The 26,055-nt window shown below is 29.7% G+C and overlaps 1 protein-coding gene across 34 annotated transcripts in view; it reads left to right on the top strand.

Annotated features, from left to right (window-relative positions):
* LOC117315789 overlaps positions 1–26,055 on the top strand; it is a 61,403-nt gene that overhangs the window by 20,274 nt on the left and 15,074 nt on the right. For 25 of the 34 annotated variants that reach the window (XM_033870170.1, XM_033870154.1, XM_033870180.1 and 22 more), the window contains 40 exons: positions 183–188; positions 634–645; positions 1,120–1,149; positions 1,478–1,513; positions 1,848–1,859; positions 2,113–2,130; positions 2,542–2,553; positions 2,846–2,863; positions 3,222–3,257; positions 3,658–3,675; positions 4,814–4,843; positions 5,104–5,121; positions 5,423–5,434; positions 5,789–5,800; positions 6,267–6,284; positions 7,747–7,782; positions 8,222–8,239; positions 8,625–8,636; positions 8,944–8,961; positions 9,281–9,298; positions 9,623–9,652; positions 9,823–9,828; positions 10,352–10,363; positions 10,905–10,916; positions 11,432–11,455; positions 11,698–11,727; positions 12,247–12,258; positions 13,592–13,615; positions 13,926–13,949; positions 15,333–15,344; positions 16,376–16,399; positions 17,142–17,165; positions 17,513–17,548; positions 17,803–17,853; positions 19,988–20,029; positions 22,347–22,379; positions 23,146–23,283; positions 23,942–23,986; positions 24,826–24,867; positions 25,189–25,215. In XM_033870170.1, coding sequence (XP_033726061.1) covers positions 183–188; positions 634–645; positions 1,120–1,149; positions 1,478–1,513; positions 1,848–1,859; positions 2,113–2,130; positions 2,542–2,553; positions 2,846–2,863; positions 3,222–3,257; positions 3,658–3,675; positions 4,814–4,843; positions 5,104–5,121; positions 5,423–5,434; positions 5,789–5,800; positions 6,267–6,284; positions 7,747–7,782; positions 8,222–8,239; positions 8,625–8,636; positions 8,944–8,961; positions 9,281–9,298; positions 9,623–9,652; positions 9,823–9,828; positions 10,352–10,363; positions 10,905–10,916; positions 11,432–11,455; positions 11,698–11,727; positions 12,247–12,258; positions 13,592–13,615; positions 13,926–13,949; positions 15,333–15,344; positions 16,376–16,399; positions 17,142–17,165; positions 17,513–17,548; positions 17,803–17,853; positions 19,988–20,029; positions 22,347–22,379; positions 23,146–23,283; positions 23,942–23,986; positions 24,826–24,867; positions 25,189–25,215 — 1,038 coding nt within the window. The remainder of the gene's footprint in view (positions 1–182; positions 189–633; positions 646–1,119; positions 1,150–1,477; positions 1,514–1,847; positions 1,860–2,112; positions 2,131–2,541; positions 2,554–2,845; positions 2,864–3,221; positions 3,258–3,657; positions 3,676–4,813; positions 4,844–5,103; positions 5,122–5,422; positions 5,435–5,788; positions 5,801–6,266; positions 6,285–7,746; positions 7,783–8,221; positions 8,240–8,624; positions 8,637–8,943; positions 8,962–9,280; positions 9,299–9,622; positions 9,653–9,822; positions 9,829–10,351; positions 10,364–10,904; positions 10,917–11,431; positions 11,456–11,697; positions 11,728–12,246; positions 12,259–13,591; positions 13,616–13,925; positions 13,950–15,332; positions 15,345–16,375; positions 16,400–17,141; positions 17,166–17,512; positions 17,549–17,802; positions 17,854–19,987; positions 20,030–22,346; positions 22,380–23,145; positions 23,284–23,941; positions 23,987–24,825; positions 24,868–25,188; positions 25,216–26,055) is intronic. The other 9 variants (XM_033870174.1, XM_033870165.1, XM_033870183.1 and 6 more) reach the window with 7 other exon arrangements.

Raw genomic sequence — 26,055 nt, 5'->3', positions numbered from 1 at the left:
ATTATACTTCCTATGTAAATATCATTTTCTTTAATTAAGGTTTTAAGTCATCGATTCTTGGTTCATTGAATTAAACTTTTAGATTTTATTTAAAAGCAAAATAATACCCTAACGCCAGCATTATATATAAATTTTGTGATTTTGTTTAACAAATTCTTTTATCCTTTTTTCTATACAAACAGCTCCTGGTAAGTAAATAAGTATTTATATTATATTACCATATTATAAGTTTGAAATAAATTAAAACTTGATTGAATCTTAAAATAGCAATTATTGTCTTCTGATAAATATTGACATATCGCATTAATTCAGTGTTAAACTTGAATGACTTAACGATTTAATATCAATATTTAATTAGTCACTGATATCAAAAACACTCTATATCATACTTATTCAATTTGGGTTATCATAATCTATGTTATTTGAAGGTTTGAAACAAAATAATTATTAATATAAATTCAAACATTTTTTTTCAAAAGAAAATGTTCGCCGGTAGAGTTAAGATGATCACCAATAACATAATAGTATGTATACCGTTTTATATAAAAGATAGACCATAAATTTGATTTATTTTGTCTATGCCTTTGTTTACCGCTAAATAACTTTAAACAACATTTTCTTTTCTTTCAACAGTCCCCATGGAAGGTATGCATATTCATTTTATTTTCATTATCCAATCAATTCAGTAATTAAATACATTAAATTACATATTTGCATTGCAGTCTTTTTTGTTTATTCATTAATATATTTCAGATTAAATTTACATTTTACTATCTTTTGAAAAGAAACACATTTTAAGCTGGTTTTTTTTTAAATCTCAGTTGCGATAATTATATCACGCAGCACATAATTTTGCAATAGATACATATAACTCAAAGCCCTCAAGACAAATATCCAATGTTTATTTAATTTATCACAGGTAACATTACAACAGTAATGACAATATTTTATCTTATCATAATTTGTTTTAAATTGTTTCGAATTCATGCCAGTATGGGTGACAGAGCGATGATATTTGTGGCATTCCTTCGATTGATGTGTTTCTGAATGAAGAAAAATGCTGTACTAGTGAAAAAAAATCAAAAAAAGGTTGTTAATCTTTCTTAATTGTTTTTTCAGTCGTCAGACCCAAGTATATCGACCGTGTTCGTAAGTACTTTTGATATATACTGAAGTGTATGAAGGGATCTTAAGATTCGTTTATTTCAGTTTCATTGATGATTTTTGAAATATGATATACAATAAGTGTGTACATACATATTAGAATATGTTTGTAGAATACGCCTTTTAACATATCTTGATACCTTATTTCAATTAAATTAAAACATACCTTGTATAAACCCATTCTTTAATATATATATATATATATATTTGAATGAAAAAATACTAGTCTTCAGCCTAAAGATACAGCAACAAACTCACAACAATGCAGATCAATATAAAAAGAAACTGAAAACAAAACTTATTTATTTTACAGACGTACAAACAAAAACTCAACTTGTCCCTAAACCGAGTAAGTAACCTTTTTGTTCTACTTTTATATAAATATGCATATTGTTTTTGTTACCATGGTGACTGGTACTGAACTTGGTTTTGTTATTGTAGATTTAATTTGACACGAACTATTAAGTATATTATCGTTGTAAAGGTAATTCATCAATGATTTGAATCTATACTAAATAAAATTTAAGAATATCAAATCTCGATTAAGAAATATTCTTTCATAAGAAAGAATACTATATTAAATAGAATCTGAATGGTATTCTTAAATTGCTGTAATTGTCAGAGTTTCAAAAATGTGTTTTACAACATATCACTAACCTTTCATATTTTCTTCTTTTTTTCAGTGATCCGTAACGGTAATATATTTTCCATTGAGTCTCTTTATTATCAAAATTTCTGATGTGTATCAAATATCACTGAGTTTAATTACGTTATTCGTAACTGCTGACGATTCATTAGTCTCCTTGAAGAAAATTTTAATAGCCATTACATAACAATGTATATACTATAATTTTAGTTAGATATATTTGTCAAATAAAGCGATATGGTATTGGTGTCTGATATAAATCTACTTTTTATAACAATTTTTTTTTATTTTCATTTGTACAGTTGTTCATGAGAAACCAAGTAAGTAGTCTGTTCTAATTATATAACGTTTATCTTAAATTCATTTTAAGGACAACAAAAAGCAAAGAAAGTATAATTGATTATGATACTAAATTTCACAACATTGAATTGATCATATACAAATCATTACTTCATAAAACTGCATAAAATCTATCTCTCTAAATGAAAAAAAATTATCTTTAAAAAAAATCTTCGAAATCATTATCATATTCTGTCAATCATGCACCTAATACATGTTTTGAAAGCCACCTAACTACTGTTTTACGTATAACTGATATGTATTCTTTGTTATTATATAGCAAAAAAAAAACATTTCGTAAAGTAGTCCATTCTCCATTCGATTTTGTATATATTGATTGTCATAGAATCTTACAAATTACTTATATATTTTCTTTTTTTATTTCTGTACAGTGATAAAAACAGGTAAGAGTTTCTCTTTATATAGAATATATATATATATATCAACAGCCATATTCCGATTTGCTTAATGATATATTAAAAATATCAAATACGTCAACAATAACCATGTTATTGTTTTATAATTTCAATATGAACACGTAATACATAGCATAGGAACTTACGCTATATCATATATATATATTCACTGTCCTGGTTAATACAATTATTATTGATAATTCATTATATATTTTCTTTCTTTAAAACGTGTCTCATTGTAACGTTTCTCATTGTTTCGTTTCTTTTTTAACTTTTACAGAAATCAAAACCGTTCAAAGTGAGTACTAAATGTGTATTCAACAGATAATCTTAAATTCGATGTATATGATCAATGCTTAAATGATGATATTGTAGGAAACTATCGTTTTTTTTTTACTCCAATTAGGAAAATGACAATGAAATATATTATAATTTTTGAATGATAACATGTTGATATCATCTTTATACATCTTCTGTCTCATTAATAAATTAAAATTTAAATTATCGATAAAAAAAGGTTATTGATTAATTTCATTGACAATGCAAAGTTAGGGATGTACAGTCAAACTTGTCAAAAGGGGGTCTTCCAAAAACCTGAGCATGCAGTATTTCAATCGTGATGATAACTGACTTATGAAATATTTCTTGATTTTTAGACAATGTTCCTGTTCCACACTACGTACCAAAACACTGTAAGTATTTCACAGTTTCCTTATTGATAATTCTTAAATAGTATCAGAAATTAAGCAATTCATAATTAACGAATATATAACTGAAATTAAAAAAATGTGAAAACTTAGTTTTATTACCTTTCTTAAGTTCAATGTTAAAGACCTTTTCTTTTCCGCAAGCATAATGTATAGACCCTTTATTTTATGATATATACGATAAATTAATCGTTGAACCAGTCACAAAGTCTGTTAGAACGGGTTAAAATATTTGGCAAACAAGCAATAGTTCCTATCAGCCTTATGATATTTTCCAAGCAAAATATCTTTAATTCAATTGATGAAAGTAGATATTTGACTGCTATTTTAATGTTATAGATATATTAATATATATATTCTGATTTATTGTGTCTTATCGTTTCAGTCCATCACACGAAGGTCGGTAAGTAAAACAACTCATTATGTTACCATGTAACGAATTTGGATCTTATGTAACATTTAAAAATGGGGTTTTGGTTTCAACGATAATCTGTTCGAATTTGGAGATTTCTTTAGATAACAACTTTTCCACAGAAAGGTGTCTTGCCCTGAAGATTCACAAGATTCCGCCACCTTCAATACAAATAAAAATTTATTAGATGTAGTAAAAAAACAAAATGAGTAAAAGTTCATCAAACAGTTGTTTCGTCTTTCTATGGTATGCTAGATGTCGTAAAGTACTGATGCCTATCGGAGGCATGGAAATACTAATCGACAGAAATATCAAAGTTTGGAATTCGGGGTGAAAAAAGTGTCAATATTCCAATGAAATAAAACATGACACTCAATATCACCATCTCCTAAAATGTTAACCTCTGGATCCATCTTACAAATTACATGTGCATAAATATTATATGCACCCCCACCCACTTCCACTGATAAAAGAAAACGTTTTGCTGATAAGCTATTATTTCAGGCGCTGATCTTATTTTTTGTCCATTTATTTGTGTTAGTCATCAGATACATTACGTTTAGAAACAGGCCAGTCTGTGTTGTCATGGTTGTATCGTTGCGCACGACAATTTACCCTTATTGCTCTGGATGGCATACGTTGTACCTCCCGTATGTTGTTCAGTGAGGTAGTCACCAACTACTACCGCCTTGAAATAGCCTAAGCTATTTACGGCGGATAAAACAAGTAATCGAAGAAACAAATTATACAGGGTGAATGTCGTTAGATGTATTTATGAGAGAAGCAATTTACACGTGCATGACCTCGTAACCACGATATACCTTATCCAAAAGTGAGGATTATGATAGGTATTTAACATACAAAATGTCAAAAAAGTATATGCATATGGAAATCGTAATGAAATATACTTTGATAACTATATAATATAGCCAAAGTATAAAGCACCATTGCTATTGTCTTGCTTCATGTCATTGTGATATAAATCGTCGAAATGCGGTAAAATGAGAATAGAAAATATACCAATGCAGTACAAACTAAGTATATGGTATCAATACATTAAATTGTAATATTCTAAAATGTTTGCATATATAATGATAATAACACATATGTTGTTTATTTGTCTTGACAGTCAACAAAATAGTCCCTAAAATCCAAACAGGTGAGGTTTTTTTTTACTTACATCACTATGCATTTAACTGTATTCGATAGGATAATTATCATGTGCATGCAAAGCATTTTGAATGTACGTAAGTAAAATAAAAAAAAAACAATATATAAACATGAATTATAAAACATGAAATGATGCTTGTTAACATGAGTTAAGATTGTACCATTATACGGAAATAACTTAAAGTGAATATTGTTAGCATTACAGCAATTAATTAAAATTAATTGATAACATCTCATTCTCTATTTCAGTTGTCCAGGAACGGCCAGGTAAGTGTTTGATATTAATATATTTCCATGTGTTAATCAATCGTAAATGCATTACAGACATAAAAAAATAAGAGTACTAGTTTAGTTGTCAGATATCAAATGAACTTTTAAATGTATAAACGATAACACATTAAACATGAAACAGCGTTTTGCTGATCAAACTTTGCCCAGACATAAGACTTATAAAAGTATCATGCTAACCAATGTAATTGTCGCTCAAATATATAATCGTAGATCTATACACATATATGAATGAATATACATGAATATCATTGACAGTGTTTTCCTTTATTGTTTGTAGTACCCAAGATCAGTGAGTACAGTGGTTTATTTTCTGTTTACTATGTAGCAACACTTTTTAATTACATTTGATCAAATATCTTGATAATTGGCAACATAAATGATTTGAATCGGGCGTTGCCCCCTTTTAACGAGAGTCGTAAATTATCAAATATATATATCAAATGTTAACATAAACATATTTTACAATATATTTCTTCATATTTCATTTATTTTCTTCTGGATTACTATACGTATAAATTATTTCACAAATATACGAACATCATAAAAATTTAACACAAGGAGAATAATTAAATAACAAATATACAACATTTTGTGTTCTGTTCTGTATTTACTATTAAAATTATACATTTCTCTGTTATTACAGTTACGCAAACACGTAAGTAATTTTAGAAGTCATATCATTATATACGAATATTTGTGTTTCTTTTATATTCTTTTTTATTCTTAATCAACAACAACAACAAAATAAATAAATAGATAAAATAAAAAAAAATATGTTAATGTTTTGAAAATCTCAATATCTCTTCTCTTTGCACTTTAGAAATTGTCTAGTTAGGAAATGAGTATATTTCATTTGTAAAAAAAAGTTGAATGACCGGCTCGATATTTTTAGCTTCATGGATTCGAACACTTTTTTTCCTGTCTAACTACATATATATGTATTAAATATCAGCAAGATTTCGGTTGTAATTTACCTGGATAAAGGGCCGAATGGCCGCAAAAAAACTACATTCTACCTATCTGTACTGTCGGTATTACTGTAAATATATATTTATTTGTGTGCGCTTTGTATCGTTGACTCGACTCTTCTACAAATACATTACCTCGTTTTCGTTTTGCAGATGTAAAGAAGGTTCAAGGTGAGTCATTTATATCATTATTAATACATCAATAACCAATGTTATATACTAATTGCCTTCTCGGTTAAACAATTCCTCCTATTACTAAAAGGTTACTTCATTAAGAGCAATAACGTTTCATAACATATTTTTTTTGTCAAATGAGTTCTGAATTAAACACGGCCTTGACGTAATTCACCTATCAATATAAAATCTTATATTTATTTGAAGACACAGTATATATACCATATATATATTTATTAAAAATATATATTTCTTGCATATATACGGGGGAAAATAGAAATAATGACCCTTGCCTTTACCATTATAACTGAAATAATAAGGTTGATATATGTATTAATTATCTTCACTGAAAGGACAACGTTATCTGGATTACCAAAGTTAAAGTCGTTGGATTTCCCGTAAAATAATGCTGGAATATATTTCCCTTTGACTCCTTTGTGATTTTTATTTGTCCCTGTTTACCATAAAACTTTCTTGATATTTGATATGTTCTTAATACAACCCGCGAGTAGTTACTCTGTTTTGATGGTAATGAAGATGAAGGTTAAAGCTCATAGATTGGCAATCCCCATTTGTGATTGGTAAAAAATACTGGGCTTTGAAGGTTAAAACTCATAGATCGAAAATCCCCTTTTGTGATTGGTAAAAAATACTGGGTATTGAAGGTTAAAACTCATAAATCGAAAATCCTCTTTTGTGATTGATAAAAAATACTGGGTTTTGAAGGTTAAAACTCATAGATCGGAAATCCCCTTTTGTGATTGGTAAAAAATACTGGGTTTTGAAGGTTAAAACTCATAGATCGAAAATCCCCTTTTGTGATTGGTAAAAAATACTGGGCTTTGAAGGTTAAAACTCATAAATCGTCAATCCCATTTTGTGATTGGTAAAAAATACTTGGTTTGGAAGGTTATAACTCATAAATCGTCAATACCTTTATGTGATTGGTCAATAATACTGAAGCCTCAGGAAACTGCATGTTACCATTCATACCGGGGTTAATCATTTATGATGTTAACCTCTCGGACAGGATGTAACGAGTTCCATGTTGACATAGTATTTTGCCGGATCCAAGCGGTCAATTATAAAAGGTTTTTTTCTTAGCCGTGCAATGATTTCATTTTATTCTGAAATGAACAAAACCAGGTTTGATGACTGGTCACAACGACTCGAAACACAATATTTCAAGGGAATTTCCGAAGGCTTGCTTCCCAAATAGACATAAGTGGCATGGCAGGAAAACAAATGAAATTGATGACAATGCAAATATGCAGATTCAGTGGCTAAATGCATGTTTACGGCATTGTCAGATTCTTATTCCCATATATAATTCAATGCATTTTTGATGAATAATTTGATCAAAAGTATCGAGATATATATGTATATATTTATATATCAAATAGCATTGTCATAGAAGCGTAATTTATTTTTAACTCACCATTTTTTTCTAATATTTCAGTACCATTCATCAGAACGCAAACTATTGTCAAGAAACGTAAGTAGATTCATATCTGTGTCAAAAGATAATACAATGAGTTTGGAAAGGCAGCTGCTTTCAAATTAGAGCAAACTTACACTCCCTTTTAATATGTTGCATGACATACGAAACTAGTAAATGTTTATCTTTATTTTGTTTTATGTTTATTATTCCCAATGCCATCAATCTACAGTCTATTACTCAATGTGATATCTTAAAAAAATGACGGTAGCATAATTATCCAGGAAAAGAAACATATTTTCGGAATATTCACACCCTTTTCCTAGATACTGACTGGAATATTTTGATACTGTAACATATCTATATATGGTAGCTTATTGCATATACAAATCACATATACGTGAATATATGAGATAATATCTAGTAAAATGTTGTTCATACATATGTATGTAACAGTGTACATTCATTATTCTTTTTGTTCTTTGTTTTTTGACAGAAAACGTTCCTGTAACAGGTAAGTATACTCTCACCTGAATGGCTCTTCCATACTATGTGATGATTAGCAAGATAAAGACAAGATATAATGAGTATTTCCCTATCCATCTGATATCAGGTCAGAAATATATCTACAAAAGATCAATCATTGAGTAATATTGATATTACCCAGTCAGTGAAGTCGTTCTTGAAATATTCAAATTTAAGGTTAAGTTTTAATGTATAATTGTATCGAGTGAGAGAGATGGCATTTTGTGTTTCATTATTATGTATTTCTAACGATAAGGGGATACCTATCTATACCTATATAATAGACGTATGTCGTAGAGATAGATACGTTAAGTTGAATAAACGTTTTCTTCTTGCATTGTTTTATTCCTTTTTCTTTTGTTTTTTTCTAACAGTTCCGAAAATCAGTAAGTATCCAATGTATTTTAGTACCATTTTTTTAATTATTATTTTCATCTTTTTTTTTTAATTTTAACGTCTCTGAGTATTCTAAAATTTATAATGTTTGTCTTTTTGTGTCACATACGACATACAATAATAGGTATAATATAATTCTTTGTGAATTAACTATAAAGAAATTCCAATGATCATTTTTGTTCAACTTTTAAGGCATCCAGATCCTAGTAGTGTGAACAATATTTATCCTGACGAAACAAATATGGTAATTTGATTATATACAATTAGTAAAACTACTTTCTTTATTCTTCTTTTTAGTCGACCGTGTCCAAACTGGTAAGTTTGTCCATATTCATTTAATATAATTGTTTTTTGCCCTTTTATAACCATTTCCTTTATAATAATCTGAAAATCTAGAAATAGAACAAACAATTTAATCGTCATTTCTTTTTAAAATTTCATAAACTAACCAAAACAACACATAACATTGGATTAAACGTGATGGGTGAAATATGACTTCGATATCTACATTATTTTTTAAGAAGCTTATATTTTATTTTTTTTTTTTTACATTTATTGAAAATGTGAGGATGAATGTATTTATTACAATCTAATGATATATCTTTGCTTATTGACTTGTAATTACTTTTTTCAGTTCAACAGAATGTTCCAGGTACGTACATCTCAGTCAAAATTTTACAATTGTTATCTTTGTTGAGGTCTGCTTCACAAGATTTTCACTTAACTCATCCATAGTTTGATCCAGCATAGGGCAGTTTATCATACGTTATCAATTTGGTAATAAAGCATTTTCAGCAAAAACTACTAATATCATTCAAGTGATAACTCACCCTTTGTACATTAACAGTGAACCAATTTGTATGGTATGGTAACGTTTATGAAAGACACTTTTTAACATTGAACATTTTAATTAACCCATTTCGTATTGTTGCATTAAACTTCTAGGGATTTTAATTCAAATTGTTTTATGTTGTAGTTAATATACCCATCGTCCAAAGAGAAAAAGGTATGTAAAACTGTTCATCTAGGTAGCACACAAACGCCTATCATTAGTCCCTAACTAATAAGGAAAAGTTCCTATCTAAGCAATTAGAGCAAAAAAGAAAGTTGTTGTACATAATTATTCTTAACAGAATCCCTTTTCCCTTTTTAATATTGTTTTATTTTGTTTTTCAGTACCAGGTATCTACCGATTTCTGCCGTTGTCCTGCGTCAAGTGAAAAGACACCATATGCCAAATTTAAAACGTTATATGCAACATTAAAAATACTTTGTATTATCGTGCTGTTATTTAGTTCAACATATATAGTCAGAGAAATATCAGACAAAATATTAAATATATATGTCATATGATACATTTATTTTGATCATGGTATATGATACATATCTAATATTCTCGGTATTCAAGTATTGGTTTGTGTTATAATATCATTATTAGAAATTAAATTTCTTTAGTATTTTCAAAATGATAAGTTATTCAGTAAGACATTACTGTCGTACTCAAATAAGAGTTTAATTACAAATGTTCTATATTACACAGAAATCTACAATTTGTAAAGAAATAATATTTCATCATCTGAGTGCTTCATCACTTTCTTGTACAATTACTTAAACATATTTCGTAATATTGTGTTTGTTACAAATAAAATGAACACATGTTTTGTATTTTGGATTTTAAATATTTTGTCCTGATTTTCTTTTCCAGTTCTTCACAGGGGTAAGCAATTTCCTTCTTTAAGCTGTTTGCCGATTAGTTGAAGATAAAAGATTATATAACAGTAACCGAACACACACACAATCGTTTATAGATTGTAAATCAATTAAGGGTAAATCCATTTCAAAAGCATAGTCGTCAATGGACAGGTATTTCTTCCACATATATGGCGTTGTTGGTAAGACAGCTCCAGATAACAGAGTTTTGCTGCATACATGTAAACTTTTCCTATCATATTTTATAGACTTATTTGATATTTGTGAACTCGTTTAGGTTAGTGAAACTACAACTATACCTACATTGCATGATTATTTAAATTTACAACAATTAAATGGAAACAAATATGCTGGTAGTAAGATTACTATATGTAAATTTGATTTTTCAAATAAGCTGCAAAACTATTTTTGTTTTGAGGATTTTGATTCATGTATTAACCACATGATTAATGTAAAATACCGACAATCTACTGTAAAATTATGTAAACTGCCTTTAAATCGAAAGCATGCTTTATTCTGATTGGCGTTTTTTGTTATCTTGATTGCAGAGGTCGTTCCCCGTAAGTATTGAACTACATATCAACATTATCTTATATTCAATTGATAAAGGCATATTTTAATGCAAATTAACAAAGGTCATCTGACCCAAGTAAAAAAAAAAGGGGGGGGGGGGGGGGGGGCGGGGGAAAAGAAGTAATATCTTCTTTTGTATACCTGTATTTAACGAATACCCCGGGGATTCATTTGGAGATATTGACAGCCGTTAATATAACGTGAAAATATATGTTTACCTAGGATATATAAAGATTTATGTAAGACATGTTCACTTGCCTATCGCAGTATCTTTACAATGCATTGTCCCGACTGGAAACGAAGAAAAAATAGACATTCAATAACTGTATAGGTTGATTTATTTCTTAAAAGCTGTCAATAAAATATCATTTAAATGGTATTTTTACATTTGCAATTTAGATTAGTTTCAAGCAAAATCAATGGCTTCTTTTATAAATAATATTTATTCATGTATATCTGTTTTATTAGTCAAATTTTCAATTGCATTTCTTCATGTTTACAGACGTTGTCACTCGAATTCAGCCCAGTAAGTATATCTGATTTCGTTTTAACATTTTGATTTTATGAATCAATTTATAAAAAATAAATCATATTACTTAAAACGAATTATAGAAAACCAAGTGAATTCGAAAATTTTGTTTTCTTCGTCAAATTTATATTATGAAAACAAAGTATGCAATTTGTCTTAAGCAAGATAGCGTCTACTTTAAAAAAAACTACCTTACGAATAACTCCATGTTTAAGTATCCTTGGCATTTCTCTTTGCAGAGATACAAGTAAGGGATCGAATCCATACAGGTAAGATATATGTTATTAAAACAACACATGATATAATCATGACCTTGTTACTTCGAACCCACAATTTAATGTACAGCGTTATTATTTCGTTTCATTGGAAAGTCCGTTATGTTGTATGGTGTGATAGTAAAGGCAAATATATTACTATGTAGTGATTTGTTGATGATCAAAATTTAACGAATTGTGTATGATGTGTCACCTGCAATAATTTTCGAAAATTGATATTAAAGTGTGATGTGATTAACCAGAAAAAATAAAAATCACTATATCTGAATTTAAGAATAATTTGATTATTCTTACAGTTGACTCCCTAGGTTATATGTATACATGTTTTGAACGTTTATCATTCCCTCGGAAGCGGTCGCGTATATCCCTCGTGAAAAAAGCATACATTCCAAAATAACTAAGCTAAACGACATACCTATTATTATTGGATAAAGATTTGTCTTATATTGTCTGATTCCTTAGTCAAAAAACAAAATCTGATTCATCTAAATATTGTTTTGTTTCCTTTTTCAGTTCACAGAACCCGTAAGTATTCGAAGTGAATGCAATAGGATACAGGGCTGTCTTATAAACCCGGAGAAAACAGTAACATGACGCTGTTCTAAATATATTTGTCTGATAACTTCGTTCCTTTATAAAATCTGATACTTCTTTTTAAGCTTTTATACAAAAGGCAGTCACGCTAACAGCAAAAATATAAAATTAAAAAAAAAAATTAAAAAAATAGATAAATGGAGCAAACATATATTGCACAATTCCGCTGTTTCGTCCTTCTATGATTCGTTAGTGATGTCAAGATTCCAAAGAATTAATGAAAGGAGGCAATCAAAAAACGAAAGTCGATATGAGTAAAAAGAAATGCTAAATCTAGGTAGGGAGATGAAAAAAAAAAACCACAATATTATAGAGATTTTTTTAATATCATTCATTAAGCTAATATCTTATCAAATATTTGAGCAAAATGGACGTTTTATAGTTTGAATAGGATTGGCGAAAACATTCTGGTAAACACTGTTGACTTTGAATACAATTTGGTAAAAAAATTCCTATCGGCCATTTAGAACTAATCGCTAAACATCCTTACTATCATTTGTTTAGAGCACTTGAACTATGATTATGACTATTATCTATTTATGAAAATATTTCCTACGTAAATATATCGCATATACCTTATATAGACAAAATATATACTTAAAAAAAAAACACTGATAAAATGCATTTAATGCCAGTCTGATTAATATGATGTCGAATCCTACAGTTTCAAAGTCAGTGAGGGTCATTCAAAACTTTCGAGATATCGAAATACCTCGGATCGACCGGATATATTTTATAATCATTTTTAATGTCAAAACTGATACCATAATTTTCGGAGACAGATACCAAGAAGTATGAATGCATATGCAAAATATTCTAGATAGTTTCAAATGTTCTCGTTTACATAATAATACCATAACATTTTTGTTTGAATCAAATATCGAACTTTTTTTTTCATTTGTGAGTATGACCAACATGTTGCCAACAAAGGAAAATATAATCAGTGTATGGAGTGTATATAGTGTTCAGCGTTAAGTGGTTATTATTACTATAAATTACTTAAATATTAAGAAAGCATATTAATCAAAATCATGAGTAAGCAGATAATATTGTTTGATGATATCTAGATGTCTAATGCATGTGTAATAGACCTTAAATGCATACATATACGTATATATAATATAAAATATAATCATATTTACTGATCAAAATTGTTGTCTTGTTGAAAATTTGAAGAATAGAAATATCATGAAAGCTAGTCATTTTTATAATTGTTTTGATTGAATTAATTATCATTATTAATAATTACATATTATTCTTTCAGACATCAAAAAAGTACCACAAATCGGTAAATACATTTTTACTTTAATTGATACTATACATTGAAACCAAATTTTTTGTTGTTTAATTTCAAGTCGTAATTAATCAATTAAAACTTTTGTTGTTTAATTCCAAGTACTAATTAATCAATTAAACCGCAAGACGAAAATTTAGCATAATTATTAATTAAAGACAATTTTAACTATCATATACCATTGTATGGAATATGATGTATATCGTTTAAGTCTAATACATCAAATCTGTCATAGTGATAGTATCTTTTCCTACATCATTTATTTCAATAGACTTATTATCACAATTATCATCTTATTTTGCAGTTAAGCAGTTAGTTCCTCACGTCAGTAAGTATATCTGTATGGAATAGTTGATATAATGATGTTAAGTGAATACTACCAAACATGTTTCGCATCGGAAAATTAATATCTTTTGAAAAGATAGCATGCCGAGTGGTCGAATGGTCGAGTGGTCGAATGGTCGGGTGGTCGAATGGTCGAATGGTCGGGTGGTCGAGTGGTCCGGTGGTCGAATGGTCGGGTGGTCGAATGGTCGGGTGGTCGGGTTGTCGGGTGATCGAATGGTCGAATGGTCGGGTGGTCGAATGGTCGGGCGGTGGGATGGTCGGGTGTCGAACGGTCGGGTGGTCGGTTGACACAGTGTTAACACTCTTGTCTTTCACCTAAGCGGTCTTGGTTCGATAATATATGGTGTTATTTATATGAATACATTTAATTAATTCAATTGTTGTAAAATATATGAATTGTACAAAAGAACCTATACAATCAAAATGCAGAACGATAGAGCATTGTTATATAACTGCATTTATTTCTTCATCGCATTCATCATATTCATGAAGTGATGAGTTTATATTTAACGGGTTGATGGTAATATTTTGATTAATCATCAGATTTCTCTTTGAATTAGCTGAGAATTGTTTCATAATTATTTGATAATGATTAAAGTATATACTGTCTCAAATGACAAATCAATGTTCCAATGTCACTCAGAGCTATCATATCAGTCACATATAGGTATATATGTCAATCACCATAGACTACAATAAGGCATAATGTCCCAGTATGATATTTTACCTCTAATGTAGAAGAATGCCATTTCAAATATGTCTGACAAAATATGTCTTCAGCAATATAACATGCTTCTTACTTTGTATGGTTAAACGTTACTCTTGAGTCGAGTTAGTGATTACATATAATCCTTGAAATACCGGAAATACGTCATATTGAATTCACTTCTAGAATCACGTGCAATTAATCAATATATAACGTTTTGCTATATATTGTCTATTTGTTTAGATTAGCTTTAACCTACTTAATTTATCAATGACATGATTGTTAAAATAAGAAAATGTCATAGTCAAAGGTACAAATATTGTAAATTTTAAAATCAGATCACTCGCCCTATATATATACAGGCGAACATCATTACCTCGAACTCAGTTGGATTATGTTAACACTTCGAGATATCCAGAGTATTTGAAGTTACCGAGTTTAATTTGTATAGAATATTAATTGTTTAAAATCGAGATAAGCCGAGTCTTCGAGCTATCAGAGTTCCAGATAACGGAGTTTGTAGCTTGATAATTATTGGTTCACCGTTGTACTCTTACTACAGCTATGTTCCTTATATTCGATTTTGTGTTACATTTTCTAACGAAAAAAAATGATAAAACTAAATATTAATCATTCATGCTTATGTTTGTTTTACAGAGATCCAAAAAGGTAAGTACACATTACCAAATATATCAACCACATCAAGCATAATTACATTTCATTATATATAAGATACATGTAACATCATTACATTTCATTATACATCAAATGCATCAAATAGCAATGCGATTCATTATAAATACAAATACACAGTATTAGGTGATAGAGCGATTACATTTTTACATTCTAGTATATATCAACAGCATCAAACATTTAAGAAATAATTGTTATTTTTTTGTTGTTCACTGGTGTATGAACGGCATTTTTTGACAGATATTTTAAATTCACATTAATTTATATTCACACTTCTGCATTCTCAATGTTGACGTTGGCACTGTCAACAATGTACTGTATGTATTCATACGCGGCAGGTTAATTGTTCACCTAGGAATGAACGCTAATTTTGTTAGTACCTTCATATAGAGAACACACAGTGGAAATGTAAATATAATGTAATATACATCAACTACCTCAAGCAGATACGAAGGGTAATTAATGTCCTTTGCTATTATTTTGTTTAAAATCTCCATTGACGTTTGTTTCCGTTTCTGAACAAAAGAAAAGGAAATAAGCTTATATCATAATTCAGAATATTTTAAATAAGGCAAATGCCGTTAGATTGATATCATTTTAATTTCATATTTATAGATTTATTGTGTCTTCTTTCGGGTTCGGAAAATTATGTAGGTCTAATTAAAATGCAACTAATTTTGTTGTGATAGCAACTTAAAATATACTGTTAGTTTTATCAGAGAGCCATCAATATGCTGTCCTAAATGTACTTAATTGTATTTCAATGCAACACCCCTCGTCCGTTCACTCAAAGAACGGACTAATGAAAGGTCGACTATAATCAACATCTGAATTGTCTTGATAAATTTCCGTGTATAATGATCGAACCCTATGATAATTATTTCAATAAATCAGTGGTACCAGATAATAATTTGGATCACCATCAATCAGACAGCTGAATCAAACAATTTAGATATGTAAACAATGGTCTTTGATTATAATAATATCATGATTATTTTTAATTCCAGTTATTCAACCAAGAACGCAAGTCAGTAAGTATTATTTTTCGGTTACACACATACAATACACGTTATTCTTACGTTAGGGTAAATATGATAATTCATTCAATTGTATGTAACGGTACTTTGGGAAAGAAGGTGTCAGGTGACGTAATCAATAATTTAATTTTGTATGAAACACGCATTTTCATTGGCTGAAATAATTTTGTTATACCTCCATAACAAAATTTTTGACGTTGCGAAATGTAACGTCATTTTTGATTGGCTGATGACGTTGCGTAATAATTTATCACAGAAAAGAGTTCGTCAAAGAAAGTGAAATATCTTGGTGTGTATAAGACGAAATTAAATTATAAGAATTAACATTAATTATTTTTTCTGTTATACAGTCATAACATAAAAAACTGGAGTGTACTCTCTTCATAGACCGCTTCGCGGTTTATTTAGAGTACACTCCAGTTTTTTTCTGTTATGACTGTATAACAGAAAAAATAATTGATGTTAATCCTTAAATAACACTTAAATGATTATGAAATCATTAATACAGCTTCTGTTTATATACTTGGAACATTTATATTACTGTATTTATTGCCGCAAATTTACATAAATATAGTAATGTCTAATCAATTTAAAAGCAAATTTTACCATATTTTGTGAATAAAATATCCGTTATTACTTAATTATGACGGGAAGTACAGAAGTTTCTGAGAGTAGTTAGAATACATTGAAGGTTATTGCAACTGATTAATTCTTTTTAAATTTTTTTCTTTTACAGTTTTGAAGGAAACCCACAAGGAAAGTAAGTACACTTCTTTATATAAATCTATTTTCGCAATTTATATATATAATGCAAATAGATTAAAGATATTCAAAATGTAAACGTTCAATCAGATTTCAAAAATACATATGTATGTCAAACATTGGCACTTAATAATGATGTTATGAACACTCCGAAACTAACAAAAAGCCAGGGGCAACAGACAAATAGACATTTTAGTATCCGTTTGATCGATAAAAGCTTAGAATTAAACAAGTATTTGTGGAATGATTTAAAAAATAGAGATGATAGTTTTCATTTCTAATGTAGTTAACTCGGCTATGCTCAGATTTGCTACTTGCATTTACGGATGTATTTGTCTATTTCAGTTGTCAGACCAGTCAAAATGGCATCCAGATCTTCAGGTAATATTATTAGAATCAAGTCAATTCTCCCAGGATATTAACCTCTTACTATTTCGTTTGAAAAATATACTCTTTTCTGCTATTATCTGCTGGGTTTTTTCAAAATGGATTATGATTTTTTGTATTGACTTGGTCCACTCTCGGTTTTATATCATAGTCATTATTTAAGGCCATTCAATTATTATAGTATATCAATGAGACTGATAACGAAATCAATATTTAAATATTATACAACATGAATGGAACACTTACAGTGAGATACTACCAAATCCAAGGAAATGGACAACGAGTACCCATAACACAAGGTAAAGAGATAATATAGCATGATTTTGCTGCATATTTCAAGACGAAAAATTTATACTAAATATCAAAATATACCTTTTAGCCTGATCAGCCTATTATTCAATATTATTTTGCTTTTTTAAATTTAATCATGCATACCTTATACGTAAGAAAATCGATACAATCGAGTTTTTGTCAAGGTGAAGTACAACGCATTTAAAAAAAATCAATTACATGCGATGAGGAAAAACTTTTTTTATATCGCCTGTAAGTTTTATTTTTTTATTATTATTTTTTTTTAATATTTTTGTTCAACAAATCACACTAAATTTTAAAATCTGTTGTTTTCAACAACGAAATAAACTAAACATATGTTGAACGTAACACTAAGCGGAGGGTTCACTTCATTTGATGACATGTTCTATCTTAAATATTTTTTAAAACATCATCGTTTGTTTCCTTAATGTCAGTATTTTATTAGATTAATTGTCCAATGACAAAAACATGAAAAGTGGTATTACTGAGTTGTCTTGAAATCTGTAAGCAAAATATTCTGCTCATTACGTATATAAGCTTTGCTGCTGGCTGGCTGTCGGAATGTGTTCGCTTTCGCTTCCAAAGGATTGTACAAAACATAGCTACCATATGGAAAAATGTCCATTGTCCAAACAACAGCTATGTCTCATGTACCCCGAGGACAAGAATAATTATCCCTACATACATATACATGTGTGTTGGAGGAGGTGGATTGTAACTGTGAGAGTGTGTATGTGTGTGTCTCACTCATTTCACATATATCGGACGTGCAAACCTACGGGAGTCACTTGCTTACACAGACTGTTTCAAATGCAAACTTTCATAACCATAGCTTGCCCCCCACGCTATACATATATATCGCATTTGCTTTGCTTGATATTTTGCAGGATTTTCCTCGGGAGGAAATTATGGTGGTCCTTGGTACTAGTTTGTACTTCATGACGATTGAGGCTTACTGAAGATCTCGGGAATACCGGATCCATGTTTTTTGTTTTTATATGAACATTGAAGATACTGATTCATTTTCAGGGTGTTTTGCAAATTGTACATTGCTTTTGCACTGGGCTTATTGCTGCTTTGGGACTGGTTTTCTTTTCAAATAATAGAAATTATATATAATCAACTGTCTGTTTTGTGTTTCATAGATTGTATTTAGAATGTAAAAAAATAAATCATGAATCTAGTTGTGTACAATGTGTTGTTAAATTTCTTCTTATGCTTTTGGAATTTCGCTTTATAGGATACAGGATACATTACAACTATTTCGTCATTTTGCATTTTCATTTCGCTTTTCCCCAGGAAATATTTCATAAGCATAACGTATCATGATTCTGGCATGGATCTATCCTTAACATATTGAATATATTATATATAGATCGCATTGTTTCTTATGTACCGATATTTATGGTTAGAATCACAAGATGGCTTATTTTATCAATATGATTTTTTTTAAATGTGATAATGTAATTTGGGGTTAATGAAGGAGTTAATGACCGATCTGTTTGTAACGATACATATACAGGAAATCGGTGATCAAATAATATTTATTTCTCTCTCAGGTAGGATCTTACCACCGACAGAAAAACATGTGATATCTGTGATATCATGATGACGTAATATATGTATCTATGACGTCATGGTAGTGAAGTTACTCATATATCTATGACTTGCATATGTAACATGTCAGAGCAGGTTATTTAAGAACAAGTAACGATGATTCGTGTATTGTTGCAGGATATACAACGAGGACGAGGATATTTTGCAATTAGATTAATAACGAAGGCTGTATCAAACTAAATGATGTATAACAGCTGAATGTAATCAAAGTTAAACAATCACTGATAACCACTATGACATTATTGTAAAACAGTTCACATAAAATGCAATGAACGCAATCACAATTTAGCTCAGCTTAAACTACCGCTTAAATGTTTACCTTAAATGTTTCCCTTAAATGTTTACCTTAAATGTTTACCTTAAATGGTTACCTTAAATGGTTACCTTAAAAAAACTCCTACATTATTTAGTCAAGAGTATTATCATCAAAACTACATACGAAGTATTTTTAATCTTTATATTATCATATTATATATCATATTTTTCTATTAATATTTTTTCCAGGACATGTTCAAGAATTACTCTCATCAGGCAGGATAAGATATAGTAAGACTGTCACTCAATAACCTTCACTAACATCAGTTCACTTCAAATTTGCACCGCGTAAGATGCACAATATGTCAGCCACCAATAACCACACCTTGATTATGATATAAATGATCGGTAATCTAAAAAACTATCAATACCGTATCACAATGCATGAAATGTGGTATTGTATTAATATGACAATGGCATTTGCAATGATATATTGATTTAAGACATATGGTAAATACATTTAAGATTTATTAGAAAGGACATTTAAAAAGATGCTTCACCTCCGGAAAAAAGATAGTCATTAAACCGGCCCTATCTAAAATATTGAAATTATCAATAAAATTAAGCTTGATATTTTTGGTCTCTGGGGTATGTCTGATTCTAGAGTCTGGTATTAGAATTTAGTTGAGCGATTCCTAAACAAAAATTACACCCAAGAGCTGGTGTTCCATGTCAGATGACCAGAAGAATACATTGTTATATACTGTAAACAGTTCAAACAGTCATATCCATTACGCTACCAACATCTAAAAGTGAAATTTTGGAATTATTAGTATTAACAAAAAATATAATAATAAATCAATTTTCAATTTCAACTACATAATACTCTGATTAAGTTGCATAGAACGTGGTATATCTAATAAATCGTTACATCGTTATACTCAAACTACCTGGCTGTAACTAAAATTGTATATATATCAGATATATAGCACAAAAAGAGTGGTCTCTACCTCATCTTTTTATTTCATCTTTGAGATAAAAAAAAAGTGTTGATTTAAAGAGTATATTCGGCGATGGTAAGAAATATCAAAGTTGTATGCATATATAGATTTGCTATGTTTGGATATATCTGGGACTTTGCTTTTTTAAAGTCACGAGTCTAATTCTTATTTCAATCATCGGTCACATGACCTCTTATTCTTCATTTTGGTTTGTTATACCTATCTGCCAATGTTGGTTTCCGGCACCAATGAAGAAAAAATAAAAAATAAAATAAAATAAAAAAAATCACTATCCAGGTAGTCTGTATTAATTATAAGATATACATTCAAAGATAATAAATACCTGATAAACTGTAAAATTGTATTTCGAAATTTTAGCGACAATATAACAAAATACCTTTAACAAAGTACTACATTTTTTTGGATGCTGCTAGGTTAGCATAAACTCCACATCTTATATATTTTGATGTGCTCAACGAAACATGAAACAATCACTTATTTTGAGGTGACGAACAGCAAATATACAATTCCTGTTTATAGAGAGATGCCCAACGCTAAATAAACATTACATACGTATTAAGAGATATCGAACGGTAAATAAGCAATAATTACGTATTGAGAGGTGCCGAACGGCAAATAAACAATACATACGTAATATGAGGGTGTCGAACGGTAAATAAGCACTACTTACGTATCGAGAGGGGCCGAACGGCAAATAAACAATCCATACGTATATGGGGGTGTCGAATGGCAAATAAACACTACTTACGTATAGAGAGGTGTCGAACGGCAAATAAACACTTCCTACGTATTGAGGGATGCCTTACAAACTATTACATAATAAACTTATTCTGAGGTGCCGAACGGAAACATGCATTTCCTGCTTATTGCGAGGTGACGACCGGCAAGTGAAGCACTAATTACATATTGTAAGGTGCTAAACAGCAAATTCATGACTTCTTGCTATTGTTTTGGCACTTAGCTTTATTTTAACGCAACTTACTAATTATGATGGGGTGAAGAGACTATGTTTCACTGCTTTTATATTTTAAATAACTACGATAAGGAGCACAGCTTACTTTTTATGAGGAGCCGAAGGGCATGTATAAACTTTGTATCGGGAGATTTCCAAAGGTATGGGCCATACGTTATATGAACACTGCTTATATATAGACTGAGTCCCTTTACGTGATATTGATCACTGCGTATCTATTTTGCTGTTGATACCTGCACACCTCACTCAACTTAAATATCCTTAACTTTATTTCCCATTAACGAAATCTAAACTCACTTTATAGACTTTTTTTCTATATTTTTGCACTCTGCACTCCAATAACCATAAGAAATATTTAAATGCAATGTTTAATGCATCTATCTTATTAAATGTGACACAGATATTTATAATATTGACTTTTTTAATGATGCATTTCGATAACGAAAATTAAGAAACATGCAGTTATATGGATTATTTGTATGTGATATATTGAAAGATGGGAAATGATACGTAAATAGTAAGGAAAAGTTAAAGTTTAAGGTTTTAATTTTTTTAATTGTTGTCAAAACATGCATAATTATTATTTTAAAATAATATTTTTTCTCTAATAAAGATGATATAGGAGTGGTTGGTGGCCCTACGCATGGTAAGTTGCTGAACAACAACATGCATCTGTATACTTCTTTATCTTTTTAAATAAGTAATTTATACTTACGTTATAAAAAAAAGCTGATGTAAACAAAACTGTTAACTAACAAATATGAAACTGGAGCATGATATCAACACAATATATACCTCAATGACTGTTCTTGGAAAGTATACACGAACTTAGTACATGTCCTTTAAAGAACGTGTATAAGCAAGGGAAGTGTTTCCTATTGTTCACCCTTACACATATATAAATACAGGTATTTCCAATTCTAATGTTCAGACAAAAGTATCCATATATAACAAAAATATGTTGATATAAGTATTTTTTGACATCATCATTACATCAAAACGCCATAAAAATATTAAATTTTTGGCGTTTTAGTCGATAGAATGTATAAATAGACATACTTGTATGGTTAAAATGTGTCTTTTTGCATACACGACAAAAAGAGGCAATATCGATAGAATATATAGCTGCATTTTTAGCGGTGAATATAGTTCTATAGTAAGAATTTCAGTGATATTTTCATTCGTTTTTACCAATCAGAGCACATTAATAGGAGTGAAATATATCGCCCTCTTACTTATATAAATTAGTAATGTTTTCCCCCTCTCAACCGATTAAATTTAATTGTAAATTATCATGAACAACACATATCTATGTTTCAATGGGAGACTCAGTGGGACCGATAAAAAATACTGCTTATATTGATTAAAAACCTTTAGGAAACAGGTCCTTACTTTTCGTGTTCTTTACCTAGCAGGGGCTGCTGGAATCGTGACGGGGGCGTCAGGAATATCATCCAGTATGTCCGCTGGGACGGCAGGAAGAGTAGCCATGGTCGATCCTCGTATCAGACATGGCATTGCTGGTATCGCAGCTTCCGGGGAAATCAGCGGTTAGTTTTTAGATGAAGAAGTAGCGTAGATTTTATTCTATTATTATTACCTTTTTATTTATTTTCTTCAAGGAAAAGGCGAAAAAGACTAATCGAAAAAATACAACAAAAATGGCTTTTTAATTTGATATAATTAAGGGTGGTTATGGTTGATCAATTTGCTGAAAAGGCTGCTTAGAATATATCTACTATACCTATTTAATCGTAGACAAGGGGAATAACTCCATTTCACAAAAGATAAAATAGCATCACCTATACGTTTTTTTAAAAATAATTTTAAATAGGTTTAACACACATTGATACATTGATACATTGATGAAACAATGTCCATACTACCTAACCCAAACATTGGGTGTTTTACACATTGTGACCAAACAGCAACTGCTTGATATGCATAAGTCGTTTCCATTATTAGTCATTCACGATGCATAAAGTCAGTAAGTTATCATCAGGTTAAAATTTCTTTGCTTGAAAAATGAATATGTTCTGCAGGTATGTTTTTTTTCCCCTTTATGATGCACAACATCTTTAAAATCTCAAAATATCAGAGGAAATTTTGTATTAGCCTAGACTTAAACGCTCTCACGTGAAACTCAAAAACATCAATACAAAATTGATTTCATTTGGATTACTTTATGACATTTTTTATCGAAAACAGGCGTAGCAAACAGCATTGGACAACAACGCTTCGGACACAACAGTGGTAAACCACAGCTTTATTTACACAAAAATAAATGATTATAAAAAAATGTCACTCACTATAGAACCTTTGTTAAATAACAATTGTCTATTCCGCTTCAGTGTCAAATTTCAGCTTAAAAGCTTTAATAATATAATTGCTATCTTTATTGATGTCAAAAAGTGTTGCTGATAAAGTTATCGTTGACATATAATACAGATAAATACGAAATCCTACCTATATAAGAAATACAATGGAACTGTTTAGATATTTTAATTTATGTTTATGTTTATTAATCAAAAGGAGAGAATAGAAGTATATTTTTAACTCATTCATAGTGGTTAAATAATACCGTTAATGAAAGGATTGTACGCATGCTAACATTTACACTTTCACTGATTTATGTTTCTACCTAGGAACAAAATAAAACTATATTACATCAGACATCTCCGGTATGAAAAGTTAGGTGTACATCGTAACGTCATGCTATTTCTTTTCGTAAGAGTGATGATTATACATTGATGAAACAGTTTCCATACTACCTAACCCAAACATTGGGTGTTTTACACATTGTGACCAAACAGCAACTGCTTGATATGCATAAGTAGTTTCCATTATTAGTCATTCACGATGCATAAAGTCAGTAAGTTATCATCAGGTTAAAATTCCTTTGCTTGAAAAATGAATATGTTCTGCAGGGTATGCTTTTTATCCTTTATGATGCACAACATCTTTAAAATCTCAAAATATCAGAGGAAATTTTGTATTAGCCTAGGCTTAAACGCTCTCACGTGAAACTCAAAAACATCAATACAAAATTGATTTCAATTGGATTACTTTATGACATTTTTTATCGAAAACAGGCGTAGCAAACAACATTGGACAACGCTACGGACTCAACAGTGGTAAACCACAGCTTTATTTACACAAAAAAAAATATTATAAAAACAACGTCAATCACTATAGAACCTTTGTTAAATAACAATGTCTGTTCCGCTTCAGTGTCAAATTTCAGCTTAGAAGATTTGATAATAAAATTGCTATCTTTATTGATGTCAAAAAGTGTTGCTGATAAAGTTATCGTTGACATATAATACAGATAAATGCAAAATCGTTCCTATATAAGAAATAAAATGGAAATGTTTAGAGAAAAATAGTTTTTCTATGTTAAAATATGCATTTGTTAGTTTCAAAACGATATTTAAAAAATCACGTTTCTTCTTTAGGACAAGTTCTCGTGCAAAACAATGGAGGTGAATAGGAAGTTTCTCATAATGTTTTGCATTGTAGTCTACTTATTATTTCGCTTTCACAAACACGCATTAAAATTGTAGTGTGTGTCGCATGCACTTTATTCTAGATTCATGACCTAGACAAATATATGTAACCATACGTGGATTTAGTTTACGTATATAAAAATAAGGACAATAATTACAGATCTTATAGTCTTTCAACACTGCCCATGATACTATGATAATAAATGTATATAGAAAGAGGAAATAATTACCCATCTTGTAGTCTTTCCAAGCTAGGATATCTTGAAGTTCTTTATGTAAAGTCAAATATGACGGCACCATATGAGACAAAAAATACTTAGTTCGTCTTTCACTAATTAATTCTTAAAAAAAGAAGATCTTTGTAAATGGTACTGGTATTAATGATAACAGGACCTTTGTTAGCATCAATGAAATCGTCGGTAGTATGATAAGTTAGTTGAAAGATTATATCTGTTTTTTGCTGCAACTGATTACAAATGGTTCAAATAAGAATCTGTTATATGAAATGTCTATGAATCATTTTATGAATGAGTGGATTTTAAACTGTCAACAAATGTTCTATATCAATCCAAATAACTATGAAACGGATTAATAAGATTAATGCACCAATGTCATTTAATTGTGCACACATGCAATGTTGTATTTTGTTAGAAATAAGAACTGTATTATTTTCTTCATCTGCTTTAGTTCTTATGGCATTCATGATATCATGAATGCTATTAATATTATGTCGACTATTTAATGACACGCTAATGCTGAACACACTGTCGCCTAATTGTCATACCGGTATCCGGCTTGGTTCTCATAAGTCCATTT

The sequence above is a fragment of the Pecten maximus genome, chromosome 17 (genome assembly GCF_902652985.1).
Source record: "Pecten maximus chromosome 17, xPecMax1.1, whole genome shotgun sequence".
Classification (NCBI taxonomy): Eukaryota; Metazoa; Mollusca; class Bivalvia; order Pectinida; family Pectinidae; genus Pecten; species Pecten maximus.
Note: the sequence above shows the minus strand (reverse complement) of the source record. Positions and strands in the feature narration are given on the sequence as shown.